The sequence below is a fragment of the Panthera tigris genome, chromosome B4 (genome assembly GCF_018350195.1).
Source record: "Panthera tigris isolate Pti1 chromosome B4, P.tigris_Pti1_mat1.1, whole genome shotgun sequence".
In the NCBI taxonomy this organism is placed as follows: Eukaryota; Metazoa; Chordata; class Mammalia; order Carnivora; family Felidae; genus Panthera; species Panthera tigris.
Window position 1 is genome coordinate 1,096,264 of NC_056666.1, and position 26,957 is coordinate 1,123,220.

Sequence of the window (26,957 nt, forward strand, 5' to 3'; positions counted from 1 at the left end):
TACTGTGAAAGCTGTTCATTATAATAGGAATTTTAGCATAATAGGATTTACTTAGTATAAATGTGTGTCTGTTACTATTTGACTACCTGCTATAGTAGCAAGGGGTACCGATTTATATGAAGGTAAATATTAGATGTTTTGTGTAACAGATTGTTCTCCTCATAGTCAGGGATGAGAAATTGTAGTGTGTACTGTTCTCGGAAATAATAGAAATGCGTAACTGAAATATTTTGGAACGTCAGAGGAATTTCAAACGCTGGCAGTTGTTTTCATAGATTTTTGTCTTCATTGTCAGGAGGTGGAGCTTTTCATCTGAAATAAGCTAAATCCTTGTGTGTTGACGAGTTTCTCCCCTGACGGGATGATTGAGTAGGTGAGCTGTTTCAGGCAGTGTCGTTGTAGGACGCCCTGCCCTCCCTCCTGGGAAGCAGTGGCACGCTCCCGCCGGCCTAGACGCGGGCACACCGGTCATCCCAGCTGGACTCTTACCACGTGGGCCGTGTGTACAGAGGTGCGTCTGCAGGAAGCTTTCGTGGTACCCAAACTTACCTTCGGGTGAGATCCATGAAGTGTCCCTTGAAGGCGGCGTGAGAGCTGCCCACGAGGATTGCACTGCCCAGCACAACTGCTTCTCTGGGGGGCCTGGCGGAACCACCCCCACCCCACCCCCGCCTCACGTTTTTCTTATGTTTTGTTTTGTTTTGTTTTGTTTCAGTTGCTATAAAAAGGGACTGACAGTTGAGGCAGTCACTGGTCATTAAGCTTTCCCTGTGGGTGGCCAATGACTCTGGTCTGTACCCAGCTGACAGTGTTCCTAAGTGTGAATAAACTCTGGCATTGAAGAAACTCGAATTAGCTCACCGTGGATAAAATCTCTGAGAATGCAAAGTTTCTTCTTTCTGTTTTGCTTTAATTCTCCCTATATAATAATAACTTTATCCTCCAAATGTGAACTTTGGTGCTTTCTTCTAAAGAAAACAAAACACTACATCTAACAAAACAAAATTAAAAAAAATCAGATTAAAAATTATGATTGCTTTTTTATTGGTAACAACACTTATTTATTTTTATTTTTTGTATTTGGTTTTAATTGGAGATACGATAATGTTCATAGTTTTTTTTTCATAATGATTGCTTTAAAGTTAAGACGTGATCATATGCTTTCATTCCCAAATTCCCAGGGAAGATATATCATAGTAAATACCAAATTCTAGGTCATTTATGTATGAAGGTGAAAGTGGCTTTGAATTTTGTGTCAGGTTATTAACAATTTTCTTTATACTTTTAAAGAGAAAAAGCATTGGGGTGCCTGGGTGTCTCAGTTGGTTACGTGTCCATATCTTGATTTCAGCTCAGGTCATGATCTCACAGTTCGTGAGATCGAGCCCTGCGATGAGTTCTGTGCTGATGGTGTGGAGCCTGCTTGGGATTCATTCGTTCATATTCTCTCTCTCCCTCCCCCTCCCTTCCCCCTCCCTCCCCCCTCCCTCTCCCCTCCCTCTCCCCTCCCTCTCCCTCTCTCCCTCTCCCTCTCTCCCTCTCTCCCTCTCTCCCTCTCTCCCTCTCTCCCTCTCTCCCCCTCCCCCTCCCTCCCCCTCTCTCCCCCTCTCTCCCCCCTCCCCCCCCTTTCCTCTTTCCTCCTCTCTCCCCCTCTCTCTCCCCTTCCCCTCTCCTTTGTCCCTCTCCCCCCCCCCCTTGGGCAGGCACGCATTTTCTCTCTCTAACCATGCTTAAAAAAAAAAAAAAAAGCCTTTCGACATCATGACCCCTTCAATTGGATAGTGGTTGATTTAAGTCTTGAATTCTGTGCTTGGTCAGTGACTCAGCTTGTATGCAGGCCTGTGGTAGGGGTGGATGCATGGCAGTCTGGTGACAGACCACCTGCGAGGCTGAGATTTTGGTAGACTGCTTTTGGTTTGTAAGTCTGTTACTCTTGGTAGCCACTTGTAAGCCCTTGTCCGGAGGAGGAGAAGGAGGATGTGGGGAGCGTGTTGTGCTGCACGGTTTCTTTTCAGTACTGGGGGATGGCTCCAGAAGGGCCCGTAGCATCATGCTGGCCTCAAATGCCTTTGAGCCTAAGCCTCTTGCAGTTCTGCACTCCCTGCCCAAGTGCCTGAGAGTCTGGTTCAGTCGTCTTCTTTTTATTATTATTATTTTTATTATTTTTTAAATGTTTGTTTTTGAGAGAGCATGTGCATGCAGGCAGGGGAGGGGGCAGAGAGGGGGACAGAGAATCTGAAGCAAGCTTCTCATGGACAGCACGTGCCCCATGTGGGGCTTGAACTCATGAACTGTGAGATCATGAGCCGAGCTGAAGTTGGATTCTCAACCAACTGAGCCACCCGGGTGCCCCTTATTATTATTTTTATTTTGAGAGAAAGAGTGCATGCTCGAATGTGTGGGCGCATGGGGGAGGGGCAGAGAGGGGAGGAGAGAGAATCCCAAGCAGGCTTCACATTGTCAGCGCGGAGCCTGATGCAGGGTTTGATCCCATGAACCATAAGATCATGACCTGAGCCGAAATCAAGAGTTGGATACTCAGCCGACTGAGCCACCCAGGAGCCCCTGTCTTCTTTTTGATTAGATGGTTTGAAAATAATTTTGTTTTGAGAAGGTGTAGAGAGTTCTGTAACTACTGGCAGTAGTTGGTTGAGAGACAGAAAGGACTCCTGGACTGTGTCAACTTCTGGTATTCTGCCCCAGTGGTCGTGTTAAGGTGTGGTTTTGCAAGTGTCATTTGTATTCACACACATTTTGTCATGGTGTCCTGGAAACGAGCAGGGGATGTTAGCGAACACTGTGTGCATCTCGAGCTGCTGGGCCGGGTCCTCTGCACCTCATGCACGCAGGCGAGGCTGGTTTTCTTGTGAACGGGGCCGTTCTGCGGGTGCCGCCGCTTTGCTCCGGGAGACCTCGGGGGGTGTCCCATGTGGCCCCTGCAACTCCCTGCACCTCCGGCTTTGGGCCCGCGGTTTCCTTAACAGTCCCCGGCTGATGCATTTGAAAGTTGTCTCCAATTTGGAGTATAGATTTTAAAAGTAAGAGGAGATGTAGTATTTATTTACGCTTTCAAAATTCCCCATTTAAGTAGAGCTGATAGGGAACTAATAAAAATAAGGACTTCAGGGAAATTAGTGCATTTAACTCAGTGTACTTGACAGCTTGGTCGTGAGCTGTCAGGTCGCTTCACTTCGCACCGAGATGACCCAAGAGAAGATCGTCAGGCTGTGACCACAGACTAAGCACCTCCTGACTCTGCGCCGTCACAGACTCGTTCACAGCTGAGTCGTGTCCGGACCAACCTGCACGTGTCAGCAGAAGCCACGGCGCGAGGCGTGCGGCGAGCAGAGTGGGGACAGAGCAGCCGCCCGATGGCAGAGCTGGCGTGGTGCGTGTGCCTGGCCCCTGCCCACGCCAGGCCCCGGTGGGCTCGGATCACCCGCCAGGCGTCCGCACTTGCTTGCACTCGGCCGTGGCGTTGGACCCGCGGGGTGCGGGTGCTGCCGACGGAGCAGAGTCATGCTCCATTTCCTTTCTGTTCTCAGAGTGAGATGCTCCACTTAGTGTTTTCTCCAAAGTCCCTCAAGGACCAGGACTTTTTTAAAAAGACTGTCTTTTTTTTTTTTTTTTTTTTTTTTTTTTTTTATTTATTTTTTAGAGACAAAGTGTGAGCAGGGGAGGGGCAGAGAGCGGGAGACATAGAATCTGAAGCAGGTTCCAGGCTCTGAGCTGTCAGCATGGAGCCCCACGCGGGACTCAAAACTCTTGAACTGTGAGATCATGAGCTGAGCTAAAGTCAGAGGCTTAACCGACTGAGCCACCCAGGCGCCCCTAAAAAAGACTGTCTTTTTTTTTTTCTTAAATGTTATTATTTTTTTTAAAATTTACATCCAAATTAGTTAGCATATAGTGCAACAATGATTTCAGGAGTAGATTCCTTAGGGCCCCTCCCCCATTTAGCCCATCCCCCCTCCCACAACCCCTCCAGTAACCCTCAGTTTGTTCTCCATATTTAAGAGTTTTTTGTGTTTTGTCCCCCTCCCTGTCTTTATATTATTTTTGTTTCCCTTCCCTTATGTTCGTCTGTTCTGTCTCTTAAAGTCCTCATGAGTGAAGTCATATGATTTTTGTCTTTCTGTAACTAATTTCACTTAGCATAATACCTTCCAGTTCCATCCACGTAGTTGCAAATGGCAAGATTTCATTCTTTTTGATTGCGGAGTAATACTCCATTGTATATATATATATACCACATCTTCTTTATCCATTCATCCATTGATGGACATTTGGGCTCTTTCCATCCTTTGGCTATTGTCGATAGTGCTGCTATAAACATGGGGGTGCAAGTGTCCCTTCGAAACAGCACACCTGTATCCCGTGGATAAATGCCTAGTAGTGCAATTGCTGGGTTGTAGGGTAGTTCTATTTTTAGTTTTTTGAGGAACCTCCATACTGTTTCCAGAGTGGCTGCACCAGCTTGCATTCCCAAAAAAAGACCGTCTTAAGTGGGTGCTCTGAGAGGGACTTTGGGTGCATTCAGCGACCTCCTACGTGCTGTTTCTGCTCTGAGTGTTTAGGTTTGGCTCCCTGGAAGTGCTTTTCTGTGTTGGCATCTCCCGTGGACTGAGTGCTATGTCCCCCCCCTTACCCGTCTGGTGAAGCGTCCCTGCAGGGAGGGCCAGGAACAGCGTGTGCAAAGTCAGCTTCTCGGACCAGCGGGTGTGCCTGAGGACAGCCCCGTATGAGGAGTGGGTTGCTGTCAGCGTGCTGTGGCGGGCTGTCCAAGGGTCAGCGTGGGATGCACGGACTTGGAGGTGATTGGATACTGTCAAGGGTGTCATGTGACAATGGTCCCTGGAATCCCATGAGTGCAGGCAGGCTTGCTGTGAGACTCGGCACTGGGGAGCCCTGCACCCCCTCCCTCGCTGGTCTCCTGGGCTCCTTGCCTGATGCGTGGATGGGGCTCCAAGACTTACAGTCCTGGAGAGTCACCAGCTTTAGAGTCGGAACCTTTGCTTAAGGGAGTATAGTTTGGCGGAAGCTTAGTGAACTTGACAGATGAAAGTGCTTTCCTGTTGTGTGCGTGGCATTCCCCCACCCACGTTACCGTGACTGCTGATGCCCGTGACATGTCTGGTGAAGAGCAGTGCCCTGTGCCGAGGCGGCACCTGTCCTGGGGGAGGGGCTGTGAACACCGGGCCCCCTAGGAAGGTAAGTGTGAATTCCACATGTGTTAAAAAACCGGGGCCCATCGCTTGGGTTGCTCCTCTGGATGAGTAAGGAAATGTGAGGTGTTGGAAGGCGGTGCTGGTAGCTAATTCTGACCTTCCAGAGTGAGGGGGTGCTTGAGTGTGGGGCCCACGGGTGCCTCCTGGTGCCAAGGGTGTCTCGCCCCTCAGGCTCCCTCCGTGAGTAAGTCATATGCTGGCGTAAAGGACACTTGCTCCTCAGAGAGTTGAAGGAGCGTCACTTCTGTGTCAGAGCTCAGTTCTGGCTCATTTCATGCACACACACACGCACACACGTCGTGTTCACACACAGACGCCAGTGTCACGTCTGGTGGGTATGCCAGCACATGCGTGTGCATGTGTCCACATGTCATGTGTGTATCATCTTCCGTGTGTCCTGTGCCACTTCTGGTGGACGCGCTCACACCCCCAGTTCTGAAACGTGTTTGCACACGGTCCCCGGGCCACAAGGGCCCTCAGGCGCCCGCAGCCCGGGTTTACGTGGAGTCACCCCCACTGTGGTGTGAGGGACGTCCAGGTGAAGAAGAGGGGTCTTCCCAGGCCGGTGACAGCTCACCTCAGATCCAGGACGGCCCCGTGCCCTCTGGGGCTTCTTCAGGAAAGAGCGCTCTCTCTTCGACTTTGCAGTTTCTGGAGAGTAAAAATCTTACGGTTCCTAATACCTTTCTAACTTCAATTTTCCTGGTTATTCTGATGAACAGGGCTTTTCTGTATCATATTATTTCAAGGCTGATGTAGAAACAGTTTTCCTTTTGGAAGATTTAAAAAAGAAGGGAAGCCTTTTAAATTGTTCACATCCTAGTTTTTATGCCCAGAGTCACGTGATGCTGACATTGGGACATTGGCTGTGAGCGCATCAGCACGTAACTAGCAAAGTCTTGAATTCAGAAACTAAGGGAATGGACAGTTAGGTTATTAAAACCTGAGGGAGATCACTCTTCACCTAACTTATTTGTATTTTAATGTTTGTTTATGTTGAGAGAGAGAGAGAAGGGGAGGGGCAGAGAGAGGGAGAGAGAGAATCCCAAGCGGGCCCCCTGCTGACCGCGCAGAGCCAAAATCTCACGAACCCAGATCAAGACCTGAGCCGAAATCAAGAGTCAGACGCTTAACCGACCAAGCCCCCCAGGTGCCCCGTGTCACAGTTGTTGATGTAATTACAAATGTTCGAAACTTATTTATGCTTGGCTGTTACATTGTTTGATCAGAATGAAATAGTGACCAGGCTTCACAGAAAGGAAATCAGAGCCTTGGCCCTTGATACTACAAGCATGAGGTTACCCTGTGAATCTTCCTAAGTTTAACTTCTCTGTAACCCCCTTGTTTAAAAATCTCTGTAACCCCTTTAAATCAAGTTGTGTAGAATGATCATCTTTGAATAATCTATGGAAAAGTTACTGATTCAGTTAATAAAATGCGCTGGAGGAGAGCTTGGTTAACGAAAGGCACCGTTCTGATGCACCTGTGATGCCGCTCGCAGCCATCGCTGCGGCATGATGACCCTGGTGATCGCGAAGCTTCTCTGAAGTGTTGTCACAAGTCCCAGCAGCGGCACGTTTCAGTGTCACAGTTACACTGTTGCCCGAAAACTGCCCCTGTCCCGTCGCTGCCCCGCCGGGGTGTCCTCACTCCACCTTGTTCGCTGTGGCATGTTCCCTGAGGCGAGCGGGACCTGCTCCGTTGAGTGGGCGGTCCTGCACTTCGGTCCTGTCGGTGACGACGTCTCGGTTTGCCGAAGACAGGCTCAGGGAGGAGGGGGACCGGGTTGGATACTGAGCTGGCGCTGCTTTAACTTCTTTCTTCCGGGAGCATTTGAATTCCAGATCCTGAAAGCGAACCAGATGTGACACAAGTGTGACTTTTCCTTTAAATGTTTATCTTAGGGCCTGCTTTTTTGAGAGTTCGCCATCAAGGAGTATTCAGAAATGTATCATTTGGAAAAGGGTTGTTTTCCATTTAGTTGTCTGAGATCTTAAGACACAGGCCCATGTGCGTCGTGTGCGCACTGAGGAGTACACGGGTGGGCCGGGCACAGTGCGTGTGCTCTCCAGGACCCTCCATGTTAGGGCAGGCTGCAGAGGACTTGCTTCGTCTGTGCGGGGCTTAGTTTCAAAGGACGGTCTGGGAAGTGGGAAGCGGTAGCCAGGGAGGACGTGGTCAGGACAGGTCTTCCGTTGTGTGCAGGCGTGAGGGCAGGTGTGGTCTGTCCTGCCGGCCTGTGCTGGGCCGCAGGGATGTCATGAACACTGCCCCGTCCTTGGTAGGGCGATGGGCCACACTGATTTCCTCCTGGGTGCGCCCTTCAAAGGCGGACTCCCGTCCAGAGGACGCCCCTCCCCTTGCCTGAGTGCTTGCTCCTCTGCTCTGTCCTTCTGATGCAAACGGATCTCTTGGTTTTGTGGGGAGCTCCATCTGAAAGGTGAGAAGCGGGGGGCTCTGCGCTGTTTCTGATGTGGGGCCAGGAGAGCGCACTGCTTGGCATTTCCGGGCTAGCATTTTCCACACATCGTGTGTTTTTTTTTTTCTTAGCTATGAAATTCCGGCAGATTGTTATGCAAAACAGCTTTGTGTCTCTGTGTGACTGGGAAGACAGCTGTTAGTCCTAATGAGGAGTGCTAGCATTACAGTCTCTCCGGTGATTGAGACCCGCGGAGGGAGCGGAATGTTCCAGATCGGCCAGTGGTGTGTGGTGAGAAGGTAGTGCGCTGTCAGCTGGAAGCACACGCCCGGCTGCTCTCGGCGACAAGATAAATGAGTCGGCTGGAGTTCGGCAGAGTCTGAGCTTTTCCAGTGAGCGGTCATGGCACAGTGGGTTCCCCCGGGGACCCGAGTCCGAGGGTGCCTTGAGAGCCATGGCCCCCGCGCCAGCTTTTCCCTTTGATGCCCTACAATACCTGTCAGGACGGTGATTTATTAAAAACCTAATGTCTTTCAGCATTTCATTAACATAAGGTGAGACGGTCTTTTGTGGAGACTTTTTTCATTAATTTAGCAGAATGTTCACTGAAATTTAACTTGGCCACAACTCCCTGAGAACCAGAGTCCACGGGGGAGGCCGGGCGTCAGAGTCCCTCCCAGCTTGTCGCGGCCTCTGCACCAGGCCAGGCCTGACGCTCCTCTGCGTTTGAGACGGGGGGTTCAGAGGGGCCGTTGGCTTCAAGTCCGGGCTTCCCTTCCTCCCCCTGTTCTCTGTGCGTCACACGTGGGCCCCCCTCCACTGCCTGATGTAGCACGGTGTCCACATTCATCCCCGTGATGACAGCGGGATTTCCGTCTTTTTTTTTATGGCCCAATAAGACCCTGTTGTTCATACACACATCCCATCTTCTTTGTACATTCGTGTGTCAACATTAGGTGGTTTGCGTGTCCTGCCTGCTGTGAACATGGGGGCGCAGGTACCTCTTCAGGGTACTGATCCGTTTCCTTGGGATGCGTGCCCGGTAGTGGTGTTGCTGGATCACAGGGTAGTTCTATTTTTAACTATACAGGGAGCCTCCACACTGTCCTCCACAGTGGCTGCACCAGCTTGCATTCCCACCAACAGGGCATGAGGTTCCTTTTCTCCACGTCCTGACCAACACTTGTGTTCTGTTTTTTTGATGAAAGGCATTCTAAGGGGAGTGAGATGGGATGCTGTGGTTTTGATTTGCGTTCCCCTGATGGTTGACAGTGAGCATCTTTTCATGGGCTTTTTGGCTTTTTGTGAATCTTCCATGGAGAAAGTTCTGTTTAAATTCTTGGCACGTTTTTGAATCGGTGGTGGTGGTGGTGGTGGTTGTTGAGTTAAAGGAATGGGTTTTTCTCCAATGTTCTGATTAAACTGAAAGTTAGGCTGGATTTTTCTTTTTCTTTTCTTTTCTTTTTTTTTTACATTTGTGCTATCAGGTGCGAGTATGTAGACATTTTGGCAGGTTCTGTCTAATCGATGTCTTCCGGTAGCTTCTCTTTGCTCCATTGCCTGAGAAGGTACAGCTGAGTAGAATGGACTGTACTTTTCTAATGCTCATTGTGTTTACACTCACAGGGAGATTTAAGCAGGAGTTAGTGGAGTCGGAGACAACTATCCGTTTCCATGTCTCCAGTAGCCTTTCCACCTGCCTTACCAGTCTCTGGCAGCGGGATTGTGTGCTCATTACGCAGGTGGAGAGGACTTGTGTCTGCATCCTGGGACTTGCTGATGATCTTTTGAACCTGTGCCCTTTATTTGTAGCACCGTGACCTCGGCCGTGTTCACCGTGGGAGATAATGTTGTTTCGGGCAGCGATGACCGCACCGTGAAGGTCTGGGATTTAAGGAATATGAGGTCCCCCATTGCGACTATTCGCACAGACTCTGCCATCAACAGGTGAAGAGGGCTGCTTGTTATGTCCTGAGAGGGTGGCTTGTCATGCAGTGTTTTATTCATGTACATGTGGTGTTTAAGAGAGCATTTGGAAAAGTGCATTAGACTTCCGGGGAAGTATTTTTTGCAGGGGGGATTATTTTTTATTGATCCTTATGCAGATTTAGTATCCCCTGTGTGCTGAAATGTGAGTATAAAATCGGGCTGGGGCGGTGAACTTCAAAGGAGAAGAATGAGCCACCTTTGGGCAAACGCTGTGGGGCTGCATTTGAGTCACTGTGATTACAGGTAAGTGACTCGGTCTCTGTGTGCTGACGCTGCAGACAGATAGCCCTGCCTTGAAGCGTGAATGGTGCGAAGTCTCCCACCGCGTGATAGTCTGTAAACTCGGAGACTTGTGCCGTCCCGACTTCATCCATAACCCACTTCGTCTCTCCTTCGCAGGATCAATGTATGCGTCGGCCAGAAGATAATCGCCCTCCCACACGACAACCGGCAAGTGAGGCTGTTCGACATGTCGGGCGTGCGGCTGGCTCGGCTCCCCCGTAGCAGCCGGCAGGTAGGTGTGCTTTCGCCCCGCGTGTTCGCCCGGCACGTTGGCAGCGAGCCTTGGGGACAGCGTGGAGTCTGCGTCCTAGGTCACCACTGACCGACGAGCCCCATGTCATTTTAGGTTTTCTAAAAAGAGAGAAACTAACGATACGTTTAAATTATCCAGATATACTAGACATAAGTGCTTTTATAATTGTAATCGACATAAACACACCAGAGGTGTCACATTCTTATTTTCCTACTGTCATTGGACGCTAGATTTCACTGGAAGTACTTGATCTGTGTTTAGGACTCACAAAATTTAAAGTTGAAGGGTTTCCCAGTACCTGAACTGAGTGTGCCACGTGTTTTTAAACTTAAATGAGATGGCACACTCCGCCCCCCAGTCTCGTGTGGGGAGCAGAGGGCGCCCATGGTGGCGGTCCCCCTCCGGGACATCACAGCCTCACCTCTTGGCAAGTGAAAGTGTGCGCCCTCACTCGGACGCAGAGGTGTGGGCCGCGTCTTTCAGAAGAGGACCCGCCCCGCCCAGACCGGAAGAGCCCTTTCCCTGGCAGGTGCAGGACGGGAAAAGCCCATCTAGATGCAGCTTTGCTGGGAGTCAGCCCAGACGGTGCGGGGGAGGGGGAGTGTGGTGCTCGTGGCTGTGGCTGCGGCTCAGACCTGCTGATGCACATTCCCTGCGTGCCACCTGGGAGTTCGCACTTAGGTGGTTCCCGATGGCTCCTGTGGGGCAGTGGATGTTGTTGTGATGCATAACCCCCCATACGCTCCCTCCTGCATCCCCCTGCCCCTCCCCTCCCATCTTCCCCCACTACCCCCCAAGCCCCATCGCTGAGGCCGCACCCTTGCAGGCCTGGTGCTTAACTGAGCCTTGCCCCCGGCCCCCCTCCTTTTCCTCCCACGGCCTTCTCCGTGTGTCAGTGTGACAGCCGCGTGGGCGAGCCAGTTCGTGTGGCCCCTGACGCTGCAGTCAGCGTCTGTGCCCCCAGCGCCTGCCACGCTTGCTGCCCCATGGCCATGGCTCTGCCGACCCCTTGTGGAGGCGCCCCCCGTCGTCTTGTGTAAAGCCTCACAGAGTGGTTTGTGACCCGCAGGCTGGCCCTGGTGTTAGGAGCTGTAGACCGAAGGTGGCTTCAGAGGCCAACGGCGAAGGGTGTTGGCTCTCAGCGAGGCCTGACTTTACGTGGTGCCAACTCTCCGTGAAAGTCCTCTGCCCTCAACACGGGGTTTCACCTGCTGTCCCCCTCGGGGCTTGTATGCGTACTGTCCTAAGTTCATTTTGAAACTCTATTCTTTGAGTACGCGTCACAGAAAAGGTACTCGTGAAATTAGAGTGCCTAATAAAATCTTCACCTCCCCCCGACAAAGGGAAGGTTCGAGCTTGGCATCTGCAGAGTCACTGCTGTGCACGTGCGCTGCGTTGTTAACACACTGGGACCCATGTGTGGTACCTGACGGCGCTGTGCGGCCTGTGAGGGCTGCGCCTGGAACACGAGGTCGGGCGTGCACGACTTCTACTTTGAGAACATTCTCCTCGAGAAAGTACGGAGTTGTGAGAGGTTCTGGTGGTGCTGATCCCGTGGAGGCAGCTCGCATTGGTTGTCTGTACACGGTAGCCCTGTTGAAACTGTAGAATTTGTGGTGCTCGGATTTGTTTCCTCCTGAAGTGTTGTGTTGAATAGAATTATTTTTAAGATTGATGAGTAACGTTTCACTTAATTCTGAACTTGTGACACTGCTTCAGATAGAAAAATGCTGGGCTCGGTGTCCTGGAACCACAGCCGGCAGTCCCTGCTTTCTGTCGCCCCGGCTTCTTTGAACCGACAGACTTTAAGAAGACAAAACAACAACCTTATTTGAAATTGGTAGCTAGAGTGAAGGTGGCTGAAGCGTGAACTTGTTTTACTTTGGGGAGAGTGCAGGTGGTGTTTCCCAAAAGTGTGTTTCATGCCATGTGAGCTCTGTAGAGCGCTGGAGGGGCCAAGGGACAAGGCTCTGGGTGCAGCGTGTCTGTGAGCTGTTCCAGAAAGCACACTGGCCCGTGGCCGGTGTGCAGCGCTCTGTGCAGTGTGCACATTGTGACCCGAGAGGGGGGCGGGGCGTTTCTAAAGTACACATGTGCCCCAGGCATGTCGTTGTGCGCTCGGGTCCGAGGGACACAGGAGGCTGGACTCCAGGTGGGTCCTGGGCGAGTGCTGCTTTGCCAGCGTTCTGCGTGCTGGCTGGCCCTGCCTTACCCCCTTACTAAGCACCTGACCTGAGGGTTTCTGTCGGCAGTGCCGTGAGTTGACTGATCTTTAACTGGTTCCTGTGCAGAGTCCTGATCACTGCCAGTTAATGGATGCATCGTTCCCTCTTTCTTCTGAGGTTTTTAACAAAGAAGCCTAACAACATTGCTCTTGAAACCCTTTGTTGTGTGGGTTTCTGTTGGCAATACTTTATTTTGTGGACTGTTGTGTTCTTTGTCATAGAGAGCACTTTCCACATGTGGATGCTTTACCGGGGAACTTCTGTGCCATTCTTGTTTTTTTCCTTTCTTTTTTTAAGAGGGAGAACAAGCTGGGGAGGGACAGATTGACAGAGAGAGAGGGGGAGACAGAGAATGCCAGGCAGGCTCCACACTGTCAGTGCAGAGCCTGATGCGGGGCTTGATCTCAGAAATGTGGGATCGTGACCTGGGCCAAAACCAAGAGTCTGACACTTCACCAGCTGAGCCACCCTGGGGGGTGGGGGTGGTGTCCCTGTGCCCTTCGTCTGAGTGTTCCTTTTACTTCTGGAATTTCTGTCAGCTTTCCTTAATCCTGTTTCTTGTACTTTATCACTAGACCGTGATCATGTTAATCTGGAAGTATATTCACATGTGCCGAGGCATTGCTGTGTCTCTACATGTATACACTAGGTATATCGCATTCTAAAAACTCTGCTAGTGTTTGGCAGTAATTTTTTCCAGCATTCTGATAACTTAGCTGGACTTCCTGAAGGTAGCAGGAATTGACTTGAAAGATCATTTATTTTATCCTTGTTTTATTTGATACGAAATGTATTTTTCTGGCCACTTTATTACCTGAGCCAACTATTTGTTAAAATGGTCTTTGAGGTCTTTGAATGGATTTCATTTATTTTATTCCCAAATATTATCTAGCTCATTAAAAATCTCCAAATTGATCATATATTCTTTTTCCCTGACTATAATCTTACTCATTTTATTAAAGAATCACAAAATGCTTTTGGTCACGTGTGCTGACGCCCCTCGCCCTGCCTCGGCCTCTCCGCAGCACGTGGCTGAAAGCTTGTTGCCACGTGCACGGTTTGTGGCTCGTGTTGACTAATGCCGCCCGTTAATGTTTTTTTCTTTCGACTCCGTCGCCTTGATTCGTGTAGTTGTAAATCTGGCTGAGGTTTTATTGCGCTTCTGCCTTAGGAAGGATATACTAATTCTGGTTTGTGTGATAATAGGGCCACAGAAGAATGGTGTGCTGCTCGGCGTGGAGCGAGGACCACCCCATGTGCAATCTGTTCACCTGCGGGTTTGACAGGCAAGCCATTGGCTGGAACATCAACATCCCTGCGTTGTTACAAGAGAAATGAGGTTGCCGGCGTTCCTTAGTCGCGTGGTTCACCGTGGACCTGTGGACCGGTGCCGCTTTTCTCCTGTTGGTCAAGCCTTTTTTCTGAGAGTCGGGCCCTGACGAGGGTGATTTGTATGTTCTTTTCTCATTGTACCCAGCTTGCATGAAATGTACAGCAAAACGTATGGTCCTAAGTTTTATTTTCGTCTTGTGTGTGTGCTGGCGCCCTCCGTGCAGTGGAGACGAAGCCCCTTCCCCGTAGCACGTCGTGTGTTGTGAGTTGCTGGCGTCTGACAGCCGACAGGAGGGCATTACGTTTGCGTGAGTTAAATGTGAACCCGCGTACTTACTGTGAGGCGCAAGTAGAGTGTAGCGTTTCTGGAATAATTATACATGTCTGCCTTGTGCCGGGAAGGTTGCGGAGCTGCACCCGCGTTGGCTGACGCACGGCAGGTGCGCTGGAAGACTTGAGGGTTGCTTCCGCGTGAGGTTTTAGCGTGTGCCGTGCCGTCACGGAGCTTCAACTCCGTCCCGTCGTAGTTACGTGAAACAACCTGGATGTTAGACGCTAACAGAAGTAGGATGCAGACTTTACATTTGGAGAGTCGTTTGAAAAGAAAAAGTTTCTGCTCTTTTTGTGGAAAATCATTTCAATCTCCTGAGGTCTCATGTTAGCAAATTCAAAAATGTGATTCTAATCACTGATTTCAGATACTAAGCAAAATTTAAAGCACTTTAGTTTATAGCCATGGTTATAAACAGTTTTGAGAAGTTACAGATGACTTATCCATTGAATGTGACTTGACCTTTTGAAGAAGGCCCTGCCTGCTACCTGAAAACAAAACCTTATTTATTTTCTATTCTACACTTTGGTTTGCGTATTTCTAAGGGGGTTCACTTCCTTGGTGGTGTTTGAGAGCCAACAATGCAAATAAATGAGTACTACCTCAGAACAGCACGTTTGGAGACCGGGGGCGTCTCGCCACTGCGTGTGGCTGGGATGCCCAGTTCAGTTGCGAAGGCAGGACAGACAATCATAGCGGCCGGCAGGGGCGGCTGCAGCGATGCGTCGCAGGCCGGCAGCTGGCTCCCGTTTCAGCAGCCGGGACGCCCCCGCGTGCCAGCCCTGCCACTGCCTGGGCGAGCCCGTCGCTCTTGCCTTCGCAGGACTCACTGTTGTCCGCTGTTTGTGAGTTCGTGTTTCTTGCTCAGTCACAGTTTTGATGAAGAGCCGTCTCTGCGTACCGCCCTCCTATTTTTAATCCTTTGAGTGTGTGCACTTGGAGAGGCACAAGAGGGTGACCGTGAAGACGATCGTGGGTGCCCCACTTCCGGTGGTGACGGCTGGCGGAGGAGCACGTGGGCCGCCCTGGGTCCTGAGTGAACGCGTCTCACTTGAGGCTCCCGTGGCTCGGGTCCCATGTGTGGTACCTCGTGAGGAATTCCAGCCCCAAATTCTCTGGAATGATTTTGAGATGATTGACACGGTCTGGAAGGGAAGAAGGACCAGGAGAAACCCGTCCTGCTACGGGCGGTTGAGGTCGGTGCCTGGGGGGCGCAGAAAGTCATTTATGAAGCCTGCCATCCGGCCCCTGCCGACCTAGGGGCACCACACCCCCAGCGCCAGAGTGCGGGTGGCCTCAGGCCTCCAATCTGTGTGTCCACGCTCTTGGGCTCCTGTTGTGTTTTAATTTGAATGTCTGGGTGTCTTAGAATCATTGTTAGGAGCACTGAAAAACGTATACAAACACAGTTGAATCAGACTTAAGAACCAGATCTCTGCCGGATTAAAAAAAGTGGAAGCTTTGAAATAAATATTTCTGATGGCCATTTAGTTCTCTGCAAACTAGTGCCCTCTGTGGCCGGCAGCTGCTCACTGTCTCGCCAACGGGAGTGGCCGACCTCCTCACTCCTCCCGCGTCTCCACGAGGGCACAAGGCCTCATGCTTTTGGGGAGAGTTCTCAGGAGCAGGACACCCTACTATCACGACCACGTCGTCCTCTGACGTGCTTCCATTCAGCTGCTGCTGTGGCCTTAGTGGTGGTGTTTTCGGGAGTCATGGAGATTTGGGATCGTGCGTGTGCGTGCGCGCGCGCGCGTGTGTGTGTGCGCGTGTGTGAGCGTCCATGTGCATGTGTGTACTTGTGTGGCTGAGATTAAGTCGTGATCAGCCACATGTGATCTCATCTGAAATCGTGTTTGGAAATGAGAGTGGTTTTGTTCTGTATGCTCACATGTCCAGAATTTCATTTGATAATGGAAGGAAAACGTGTGGTTACTGGAAAATGTGTATTGATAGAAAGTTTCGTAAGAACTACGTTGTTGGACAAAACAGCACTCTTTCTCAACCACTGCACATCGATTTCTGTAGAGACAAAAATTGTGTACATATTTTGGAATTTGAAGAATCCTATGTAAATCACTTGTTGCTTAAATCTGTGAAAAACAAGTTTCTTTGGGGGGAAAGTATGCATTTATAAGTGTTGTGTACAGCAAGTGTTTTTATTGTATTGGTGTAATTGTTTTTAAGTGTTGAATGTCTTCATTGCCATATGAAATTCATTAAAAATCCACATTCTGTAATCACTATTGTAAAAATTTTATGTTATTAGGAGTCTTTTTTTATTATTTAAAATTTTTTTAAAAGACGTTTTATTTATTTTTGAGAGACAGAGCATGAATGGGGGAGGGGCAGAGAGAGAGGGAGACACAGAATCCGAAGCAGGATTCAGGCTCTGAGCTGTCAGCACAGAGCCCGATGCGGGGCTCGAACCTGTGAATGGGGAGATCGTGACCTGAGACGAAGTTGATGCTTAACTGACTGAGCCACCCAGGCGCCCCATATTCTTTACTTATTGTTTAAATTTTTTGCCTTGGTGAAAATTCTAGTATTGCCCACTTGAAAAATTTTAACTTTAGACTTCAAAGGTCTGTAATCCTGCCTGTGTGCTGGGCTCCCTTTAAGTGACAAGTAGGTATGCTTGTCCGCCCCGGCAGTGTCTGGAGGGAGTTAACAATCTGATACAATGCAGGTGTTGTCAGAGTCCCTCAGGGGTTTCATAAGACGTCTGCCCTGTTCTTTTTTTTTTTTTTTAATTTTTTTTTCAACGTTTTTTATTTTTATTTTTGGGACAGAGAGAGACAGAGCATGAACGGGGGAGGGGCAGAGAGAGAGGGAGACACAGAATCGGAAACAGGCTCCAGGCTCCGAGCCATCAGCCCAGAGCCTGACGCGGGGCTCGAACTCACGGACCGCGAGATCGTGACCTGGCTGAAGTCGGACGCTTAACCGACTGCGCCACCCAGGCGCCCCACGTCTGCCCTGTTCTTACTGCAGTAAGCTTGTTTGAAAGTCTTTAAAAAATTGCATTTACAGAAAGCAGGCCCTGCTCGTTCTGTGGGGACAGTCCCCCGTGGGCGAAGCGGTGTGGTGGTTGCGGGAACCTGAGGAGACGTTCGGCCCCGGCCCGGGATCGTCCTGCTGCCTCTTTACACTGGTCGGGCTCCCTGCCTTCAGTCAGCCCCCAGAGGGCAGAAGTTCACGGACTCCTTGTCTTTCTTCCCTGACCCTGTAGAAACATGTGATTAGCATCCAAATTTCACAATCACGTCTTCAGTTACGTTTAGAAGTTCACATGTTAGTATAAAGGATTGAGAAGGCGGGGCGCCTGGCCAGGTCAGTTGGAAGAGTGGGTGACTCTTGATCTCAGGGTTGTGAGTTTGAGCCCCACATGTAGAGATTACTTAAATAAATATTTAAAAAAAAAACAAAACAAAATCCCAAAGGCAAAACTGCTATTATTATAAGTTCGTCAAAATGCCACTCAGATGTGTCTCACTATGCATAGATTTTCTGGTTTCCCTTAATAAATTAATAGTTAAGTTCAGAAATTGGGAACACTTAAATTGTTACATGCAAAGTGTGCTATATAGTCCATATGACGGTGGGAAGAAGCTGAGAATGAAATCCTATAAAAGTATTGAGTAACTTAAAAATAATTTTATTGAAACATTTAAAAAATATTTATTTTGAGAGAGAGAGAGCATGATCGGGGAGGGGCAGAGAAAGAGGGAGAGAGAATCCCAAGCAGGCTCTGCACTGTCAGCACGGAGCCCAGTGCTGGCTTGAACTCACGAACCGTTAGATACGACCTGAGCTGAGACCAAGAGTGGATGTTCAACCTACTGAGCCGCCCAAGCTTGAAACATTTTTAAGGAGCTTTTGGTCAAAATGAAACTGGATTAGGCAGATCTCTGGAGCCCTGAGAGCTCTCTGAGGCACAGGTGATGCCTGTGGGCTTTGTGGGCCCTGGAGCCACTTTAGACTCGGGGTCCAGGAGGCGTAATCTGGCCCGAAGTTTGATGGGGGTGTCCGGAAGTGAAGACAACACCTCTCTCACCCTCGGCACTGTGTCCCCTCACCTCTCAGCCCCTGACTGTAGTGTTTCTGTGCTCCACCTAACCCTCCTTTGGAAGGTTTGGAACTAGAACTGGAAGTCCGTGTCTCTCCAGTCACTTTGAGCTCCAGATGCTGAGAGGAAGAAGCAGCCAGAATCCTGGACTCTGCAAAGCTGTCTTTCAAGAATGAGTGGGAGATGCAGACACTTGGCGATAAATGAGGATGGTTTTCACCAGTTCTCCTCTAGTGGACCGTCTTGAAATGCTACAGGGAGAAAAAGTCCCAGAGCAGTGGTTTCAGAGTGGGCAAAATGGCCAACACCCATCCGTCTAAAGTGGTGTCTGCAGTTAGTGTTTAAATTTCTTTCTTTCTTTTTTTTTTAATGGCTGGGGGGATTAAAATTTTAACTTTTGTCTTTGTAAGATACATAGTAAAATTTCAAGGGTAACCACAAAGAAAAACTTTGAAAAGATAAGGAAATGATGAAATGTGGTTACCTTATGTAAGGGGGTTAGGAAGTGTGGTAAGTTAGAACTAGAGCAGAAGTAATTTTTTTTTTTTAGTGGGTTTTCTTTTTTTTAATGGGCTTACAATTTTAGAACCATCATAGTAAATCACCCAGAATTCGGAAAGTTCTCACTCTAAGGACAAACACACATAAGGTACCTAGTGGGAAAAACCTGATAAAAATAGAGACTTGAAATCACCCATGGAAATACTTAAAAACTTGAACCAAGACATTAAACAAAAAAATGAGAGAGCATCATACATTAATAGGAAGAGTCAATATTGGGGCACCAGGTGGCTCAGTTGATAAGCACCTGACTCTTGATTTCAGCTCAGGTCGTGATCTCACAGCTTGTGGGTTCCAGGCCCTTGTCTTGCTCTGTGCTAGCAGAGAGGAGCCTGCTTGGGACTCTCTCTCTCTCTCTCTCTCTCTCTCTCTCTCTCTCTCTCTCTCCCTCCCTCCCTCCCTCCCTCCCTCTCCCTCTCTCTCTTTCTGCCCCTCCCCTGCTCATGCTCCCTCTCTCAAACTTTAAGCAGGAAGATAAGGGGCGCCGCGGTGGCTCAGTTGGTGAAGTGTCCGACTTCGGTTCAGGTCATGATCTCACGTCTGTGAGTTCAAGCTCCGCATCCGGGCTCTGTGCTGACAGCTTGGAGCTTGGAGCCTGCTTCAGATTCTGTGTCTTCCTCTCTCTCTGCCCTTCCCCTGCTTGCATTCTGTGTCTCTCTCAAAAATAAATAAACATTAAAAAAAAAGAACAAATAAAAAGGAAGAGTCAATATTGTAAAAATGTTAGTTTTCCCATATTGCCAAGTAGATTAAATAAATGCTCTTTCAAATGCAAATTGTTCCAGAGTTTCTTGGGGGAATTTGACAGTCTGATTCCTAAATTTATTTGAAACAAAGGCCAGGATTGATGTGATATCCCAGAAAACAGGAGGAAGGAAAGGAGAAGAAAATGGTTTCCTAAGCCTGGCAGGGCTGTGGTAGATAGAATGTACTTTTGGCACAGGACTGGAGAAATTGACCAGTGAGGTTAGGAAGAGATCAGATCGATTCAAGTATCTGAAAATTTGGAACATGTCATCTCCTAGAACCACAAGTTGGGAAGAAAGTGGCCTGTGTAATTAATGGTTCTAGTGTTATTAGTTATCCATGTGGAACAGGAAACGAATCTGGATCCCTACCTCACACCAAAGAAAACCAGTGCAAACATTATATGTGAAAGGAAAAACATTAACTTTTCAAAAAAATACGAGAATATTTGTATGATTTTGGGTCTATTCAGCAACTCTCAAAAAATGCATTAATCATACTAGAAAAAAGTGATACATTCAACCATGTTAAAAGTGAAGATTTGTGCTTTACAGGGCATGCTAGAAGAGGTGAGTGGTAAGCCACAGATGGTAGTCACAGCATATATAATCCACAAAGCATTAATATCCAGGATGGTATAAACAAAATTCTACATGTCAATAGAAGAATTAGAAATTGGGCAGGAGGCGTGAATAGGTGTGTCACAAAAGGGAAAACTTGACTAGTCAATAAGGAAGCATAGAAATAATAAAAAAAAGATCAAAATGAAATACTATTTCACAACCATTAGATTTGGGAAAACTCTGTCAAGCATATATACTGTTGGAACGCCTATAACTGTTGGTTTGGGTATAAAATAATGCAGCAAGTTGGAAAACACGATCTTGCAAGTCTGAATGTGTGAATGCCGCCTGGCCCCAGCAATTACGAGCTGTCTTTAGAACATGGTTTGTTAAGGATGATGTGTGGAGACCATGCGGGTCTGTCTGTGAAAATGAAGATTTCTGGCCCCAGAGCTACTGGCCGAGGATCGGGATCGATTGCAAGAATCTGCACCTCGAACAAGCCTCTGCTTGTGATTCTGCTGTCCAGTTTGGGACCCACAGTCCTGACACACCTTTTCCACGGGTGCCCGAGGGGATGTGAGCAAGGTCGTAGCGCCAGACTGGAAGCGACCAAGCAACATGGACCGACTGGGACATAAGTTGTGGCACGTCTGTGCAATGAAATACAGCAGTAAAAACGAACGGGCCACACAGGACTACGTGGGATTGTTGATCTTGGAACATTGTGTTGAATCAAAAGCCATTTTTATAGAGCATGAGCAAGCCCAGCCATACACAAGTAGGGTCATATATTTTGGAACATGGGAGTTAAAACTCCAGATTCTTCCTGCTGTTCTCTAGGCCGGCTGTGGAGTAGTGGGATGGGAGGTAAGGTGGGTCAGGAAGAGCCCAGACTTCACGGTGTCCAGTTCCTGATGTAGACACCAAGCCTGTGTTCCAGCTTTCGTATTTCACAACTTAGGTGTCCTTATTACTATTTTGTTAATGTGTCTAACATTATACGATTAAGGTAATATAAAAAATTCTAAATAGAAGATGCGTGCTATTACAAGGGTGGATGAACGTGGTGGTGATAAAATAGGGGTTTTTGGAGTAATATTTTTGTCTGTGTCACGTCCAGGCCTCTCGCACACCCCTGTTCTACTCCAGAAATTAATTCTTGTTCCTCTTACAAACATGTAGTTTTATGATTCTACGGTGACTGATTTTTCAGTGTGTGCGTTCCATGGGAGGAAAGACAAAGCCAGTTTTGTTCCGAGATAATGTTCTTGAAAAAAAATACTAAGGAAATTGTAAAAAGGCCATGTTACACTGTGTCAAAATTGTGTTGTTTTCAAATACATTTTGGAAATTCTAGCTTTAAAGTGGGAAATGTAATAAGGATTTCATTTACCAGGTGTGATCATAAAACAATAAAAGTAGCTTTCTTATGTTGCTCATAAACTGAAGTAATTTCAAATCCAGGAGACAGTCCAAGAATTGTGTTGCGTAATGGCCACATACCAGAGTAGAATGTTTTTTCTCACAGCCTGTGTTTTGGGGAAAGCAGCATTTATTTGTCTAGGTGGGTAAGTTTTGGTATATTTGCTTAAAAATATCATTTTCTACAGTGCACATGTATTACAGGTGTCTTTTTGATCTGAATTAATTCTCAGTAAAAACAAAAGTCCTGCTGTAAACTTTATGTTTTCTTTTTCAGTGACAGAAGTAATTGTATATATTCTAAATTTTTTTTTTACATTTTATTTATTTTTTATAGAGACAGAGCACAATTGGGGGAGGGGCAGAGAGAGAGGGAGACACAGAATCCGAAGCAGGCTCCAGGCTCCAAGCTGTCAGCACAGAGCCCAACGTGGGACTCAAACCCACGAACCGCGAGATCATGACCCGAGCGGAAGTCGGACGCTTAACCGACTGAGCCACCCAGGCGCCCCAGTAATTCTGTATATTCTATAACCAATCCCTAAGTGTTACATGAAACTAATTTTATTTTTTCCTCTTTAAAAGTTTTTTTTAGTGTTTATTTTTGAGACAGAGAGAGAGAGAGAGAGAGAGAGAGAGAGAGAGGAGGGAGAGAGAGAGAATCCAAAGCAGGCTCCAGGCTCTGAACTGTCAGCACAGAGCCCGACGTGGGTCTCGAACTCATGAACCAACTGTGAGATCATGACCTGAGCCAAAGTTGGGCACTCAACTGACTGAGCCCCCCAGGCGCCCCTATTTTTTCCTCTTTTTAAAAACAGCTTTATTGTGGTATAGTTGATCAAGCATACGCTGAACATTTATAGAGTGTAAGATTGGGTAGGTTTTGACATATTCACCCATGAAGACCTTGCCACAGTCAAGATAAATGCAGCTTGTCACCCAGTTGTTCATGCCTGTCTGCATTTCCTCCCTGCTGCCCCTCCAGGCTCCGTTCCTGGTGACCACCCTGTCCACTTTCTGTCACTGAAGCTTATTTTGCATTTTCTATAATTTTATGTAAACGCACTTATGCAGTTTGTGCTGAGTTTTGTCTTCTTCCACAAAAGCTGGTCTTGCATATCTGAATGTGTTCCACTTTATTGCTGACTAGTGTCGTTTGCATGGATGTTACCATGTTTGTTTATGCACGTCCCTGTTGACGGAGGTGTGGGTTGTTTTCAGCCTTTGGCTGTCCCAGGTGAAGCTGGTGGGAATGCACGCGTGTCAGCCCTGTGTTCACGCACTGACACGCTTCTGCTGGGCGGACACCCAGGAGTGGAACCGCTGGGCCATGTGGAGAGAGTGTTTTTCTTGAGAAGAAACTGCCCTGCAGTTTCCAAAGGGCTCGTTCTGGAGACTTATGGTTTCTGCTGTGACATGTGGAAAGCTCAGAAGTTCTCTCTTCCCTCATAACGAGAGAAAAGGCGAACGGACTGAAATTAGTGACTCTTCTGAGGTCCACTAGAGAATTGAGGGCAGAGGGCACACCACTGCCGTGAAAACTGGAGACGCAGCAGGTGCACAGAGGCAGCTCGAGCGGGAGCCCATCAGGGGCCGAGGGTGGTCAGGCTGGAGAGTTCAAGCCCCTGGGGCCCAGCCAGTGGGTGTTGTCTCCAGGGGCAGCGCTGAGTTCCCAAAGTTCCCATTGGGAAGATCAGAGGAAAGCCCGCCATTCTGGTCCGGAGGCGGGGAGGGATAGCTGCTCTGCATTCACCCCAGATGCCTCCTCACCGAGGGAGAAGCCTCACCGCAGCAGCGCCCTGTCTCGTGCAAGGGCAAGGGTGCCTCAGCGGCCCCGGGGGGTCACGGCCCAGGGCCCAGGCGCCCTGTGAAATCGAGGCAGACCTGGGTGTGGCTGAAGGCAGCACGAGGCACATGCCTAAGGCCGTGTGGAAAGGGCAGGTGGGGAACGTGAACAGAGGGGGAGCTCCAAGGAAGAATCGAGAGAAATACTAGAAGTAAAGACACACTCACAGGAATGAAGGTCTTTGATGGCTCTTTCTGTAGACCTGACCCAGCCGAAGAAGGAAACCCTCAAGACAGCTTTAAGATCAGTCGATAGAAACTTTCCAAACTGAAAAGCAAAGAGAAAGAAGGGTGAACAAAGCAGAACGGAATGCCCAGGTGTTGTTGAACGGTTATAGAAAGGTGTGAGACACACACACACACGGGAACAGTGGAAGAAGAGGGAAGAGAGCGGGAGAAAGATTTGAAATCCTAATTGAGAATTTCCCCAAAGAATGACACAAACAAAACCACAAATCAAGGAAGTTAGGGCATAGCAGGTGAGGAAATGCCAGGAAGTCCATACTTGGGCAAATCAAATGACAGCTGAGGGCACTGGGGTGTCTGGCGGCTCAGCGTCAAGCTCTTGATCTCAGGGTTGTGAGTTCAAGCCCCACGCTGGGCGCAGAAATTCCTTAAAGATAAAGTCTTTAAAAAACAAACAATAGGGGTGCCTGGGTGGCTCAGTCAGTTGAGCATCCGACTTGAGCTCAGGTCATGATCTCGCAGTCTGTGAGTTCGAGCCCCGTGTGGGCCTCTGTGCTGACAGCTCGGAGCCCGGAGCCTGCTTCGGATTCTGTGTCGCCCTCTCTCTCTGGCGCTCCCTTGCTCACGCTCTGTCTCTCTATATCAAAAAATGAATAAACGTGAAAAAAACAAAACAAAACAAAAAAAACAATAAAAGAGCAGATCTTGAAAGGAGCCAGAGAAAACACACGCCACCTACAGAGGAGCAGTGATCAGGAACCACACAAGCCACAGGAGGGGAGAGTGGAATAGTTGCCTCAGAAGGAAAGACCACCAGTCTCCAATTTTGGATCCGCAGGAGTGAAGGGAGAAGACAGCTTTTCCCCAACAGTAAAGGTTGGGGGCGGGGGGAGTACATCTATCCCTCAGCCTGAAGGGTTTCCCGAATTCACCTGTTCTAACAGATTTTAAAAAAATGTATTTGTTTATTTAAATTAGCCTTCACGCCCAGCACGGACCCCAACTTGGGGCTTGAACTCAACAACCCTGAGATGAAGATTTGGACCCTTAACTGAGCCACCAAGTCATCCTTCAAACAGATTTTAAAATAGATTCTTTTGGATTGTCTTCTTTTTTTTAATACTTATTTGAGAGAGATTGAGAGAGAGAGAGAGAGAGAGACAGAGAGAGAGAGACAGAGAGAGACGGTGTGAGCGGGGGAGGAGAAGAGAGAGACCGGGAGACACAGAATCCGAAGCAGGCTCCAGGCTCTGAGCTGTCGGCACAGAGCCTGACGCGGGGCTCCAACTTGTGAACCAAGAGATCGTGACCTAAGCCAAAGTCGGACGCTTAACCGACTGAGCGACCCAGGCGTCCCCTGGATTGTCTTCAGAGGGGGTCCTGTCACTTTCTCACCTTGTCTTCCTGCACAGGCTGGAGCCCAGCGTGGTGCTGAAAGAGCTGGTGACGGCGACCTGCGTCGTTTCTGATGAGAAAATACTCCCTGTTTGACCCACGAGTTACCACGTTAGCAGTGCTTGCACATGTGCTCGCTCCATTGGAGTAACTCCTCATGATTGTTGAAGGGTCTTTATCAGGAACAGATGTGGGGTTTTCCTCAGTTGCCATTTTTGTGTGTTTATTGAGGTAATCTCAACTGTTTTTTTGTAGTTAGCGGATACGATGCTTTAGATTGATGGATTTATATGAATATTGAACCGACCTTGCCTTTTTGGGATAAACCCTATTTTGTCAGAACGTACTATTAAGAAAGTTAGCGTCTGTGAGAGTAGGGAAGGGGCAGAGAGAGAAGGAGAGAGAGAATCCCAAGCAGGCTCTGCACTGTCAGTGCACCTGTGTCTGAATGGCAACATCCTGAAATCTGAGTAGGACCTCTGTGTTTAAGTTCTTTTTTTTTTGTTTCTTTTAGACATTTTAATACTTGTTTTTTAAGTTTATTTTGAGAGAGAGAGAACGAATAGGGGAGGGGCAGAGAGGGAGGGAGAGAGAAAGCCCGAGGCAAATGTAAAGCCTGACGCGGGGTTCTAACTCCTGAACCGTGAGATCATGACCTGAGCCAAAACCAAGAGTTGGACACTCAACCCACTGAGCCACCAGGCGCCCCCATATTGTATGATTTTGTATATTGCTGGGCATCATTGGCTACTACTATGTTGAGGATTTTGGTGTCTTACGAGAGATACTGGTCTGTTTCCATTCTTGTACCATTGTCTGGTTTTGGCATTAATGTAATGCAGGCCTCATATAATGACTTTGGAAGCCTTCTTTTGCAGTTTTCTCTAAGAGTTTTTGTAGAGTTGCTATTATCTCTCCCTTAAATGTTTGCCAGAATTCACTAGTAAAGTCGTGGCCTGCAGTTTCCTGTGTTTGTGTGTATTTGGGGTGTGTGTGGGGGTAACTCTAAATTAACAGAAGCTTATTCAGGTTATGTTTTTTTGTAAGCTTTTGTATTGTTTCTCAAGAACGCGTGTGCTTCATCAGAGCTGTTGAATTTATCAGTATCAAGGTGCTCGTATTACTTCCTATTCTCCCGTGTCCCTGGAGCCTGTAAGAGTAATCTTGGCGTTTCCTCCAGACCTCTGTTGCAGCATGGGTGACGCTTCAGTGTGACTGCTGTGTGTTCTACCCTCAAGCGGACTCTAAGACCCGCCAGGAACTGTGGCGTCGGCCGGAGGTGGAGACTGCTGGGAACGTGGACACGTGCCCCGGCCTCCGCCCCTCACACTGCCTGCACCCCTGCGGTCGGCTGCGTGCTTCTGCTCACCGTGTTAGGGGCTAGCTAACATCTCCTCGGTGAACTGCTCCAAATCTTGAGAAAAAAATTGTTTTAATGTTTACTTATTTTGGGGAGAGAGAGAGAGAGACAAGGCTCGAGCAGGGGAGGGGCAGAGAGAGAGGGAGACACAGAATCTGAAGCAGGCTCCAGGCTCCGAGCTGTCAGCACAGAGCCTGATGCGGGGCTCGAACCCACGGACCGTGAGATCATCACCTGAGCTGAAGTTGGATACTTCACCGACTGAGCCCCCTAGGCGCCCCGAGAAACAATTTTTAATGTGTGAAAACAACAACCAACGTTGTTAGCTTCTGAATGGTCATTAGTATCTCTTAAGTTGACTTGACCTGAAATGTGGCAGCAGCGATTTCCCAGGGAGCCCGTCTTCCGTCCCCTGTTCTCGGCCGTGGGCAACGCCAGGTGGCAAATGGGTCACCTTGGCCGTTATCAGTGTTTGCCAGCGTCACAGGGTGGAGACTGCCTTGTGCACAATGCCCTGCAATGTGTGCGTCGGCGCATCCTGTGGGTCACGCCTGGCTGGCGAGCTGGGTTTCTGGGCTGAGTGGCTCTGACGGTCTCTGTGGAGGGAGGAGAGAAGGGACGAGGACCATCTCCCACAGTCTGCCTTTTCTCAACCGTTGACCTTGACTGAGGGTCCCTGCACCACGGGCTGTGTATAGGGCGGCTGCGACACGTCCCTGGAGTCTAGGGTTTGAGATGCAGACATTC

General features: G+C 48.8%; 1 protein-coding gene across 6 annotated transcripts in view; it reads left to right on the forward strand.

Annotated features, from left to right (window-relative positions):
• WDR37 (WD repeat domain 37) overlaps positions 1 to 26,957 on the forward strand; it is a 74,133-nt gene that overhangs the window by 46,786 nt on the left and 390 nt on the right. For 3 of the 6 annotated variants that reach the window (XM_042990923.1, XM_042990922.1, XM_042990920.1), the window contains 2 exons: positions 9,460 to 9,594; positions 10,036 to 10,150. In XM_042990923.1, coding sequence (XP_042846857.1) covers positions 9,460 to 9,594; positions 10,036 to 10,150 — 250 coding nt within the window. Of the gene's footprint in view, positions 1 to 9,459; positions 9,595 to 10,035; positions 10,151 to 13,602; positions 16,337 to 26,957 lie in introns of those variants that run through there. The other 3 variants (XM_042990925.1, XM_042990924.1, XM_042990921.1) reach the window with 2 other exon arrangements.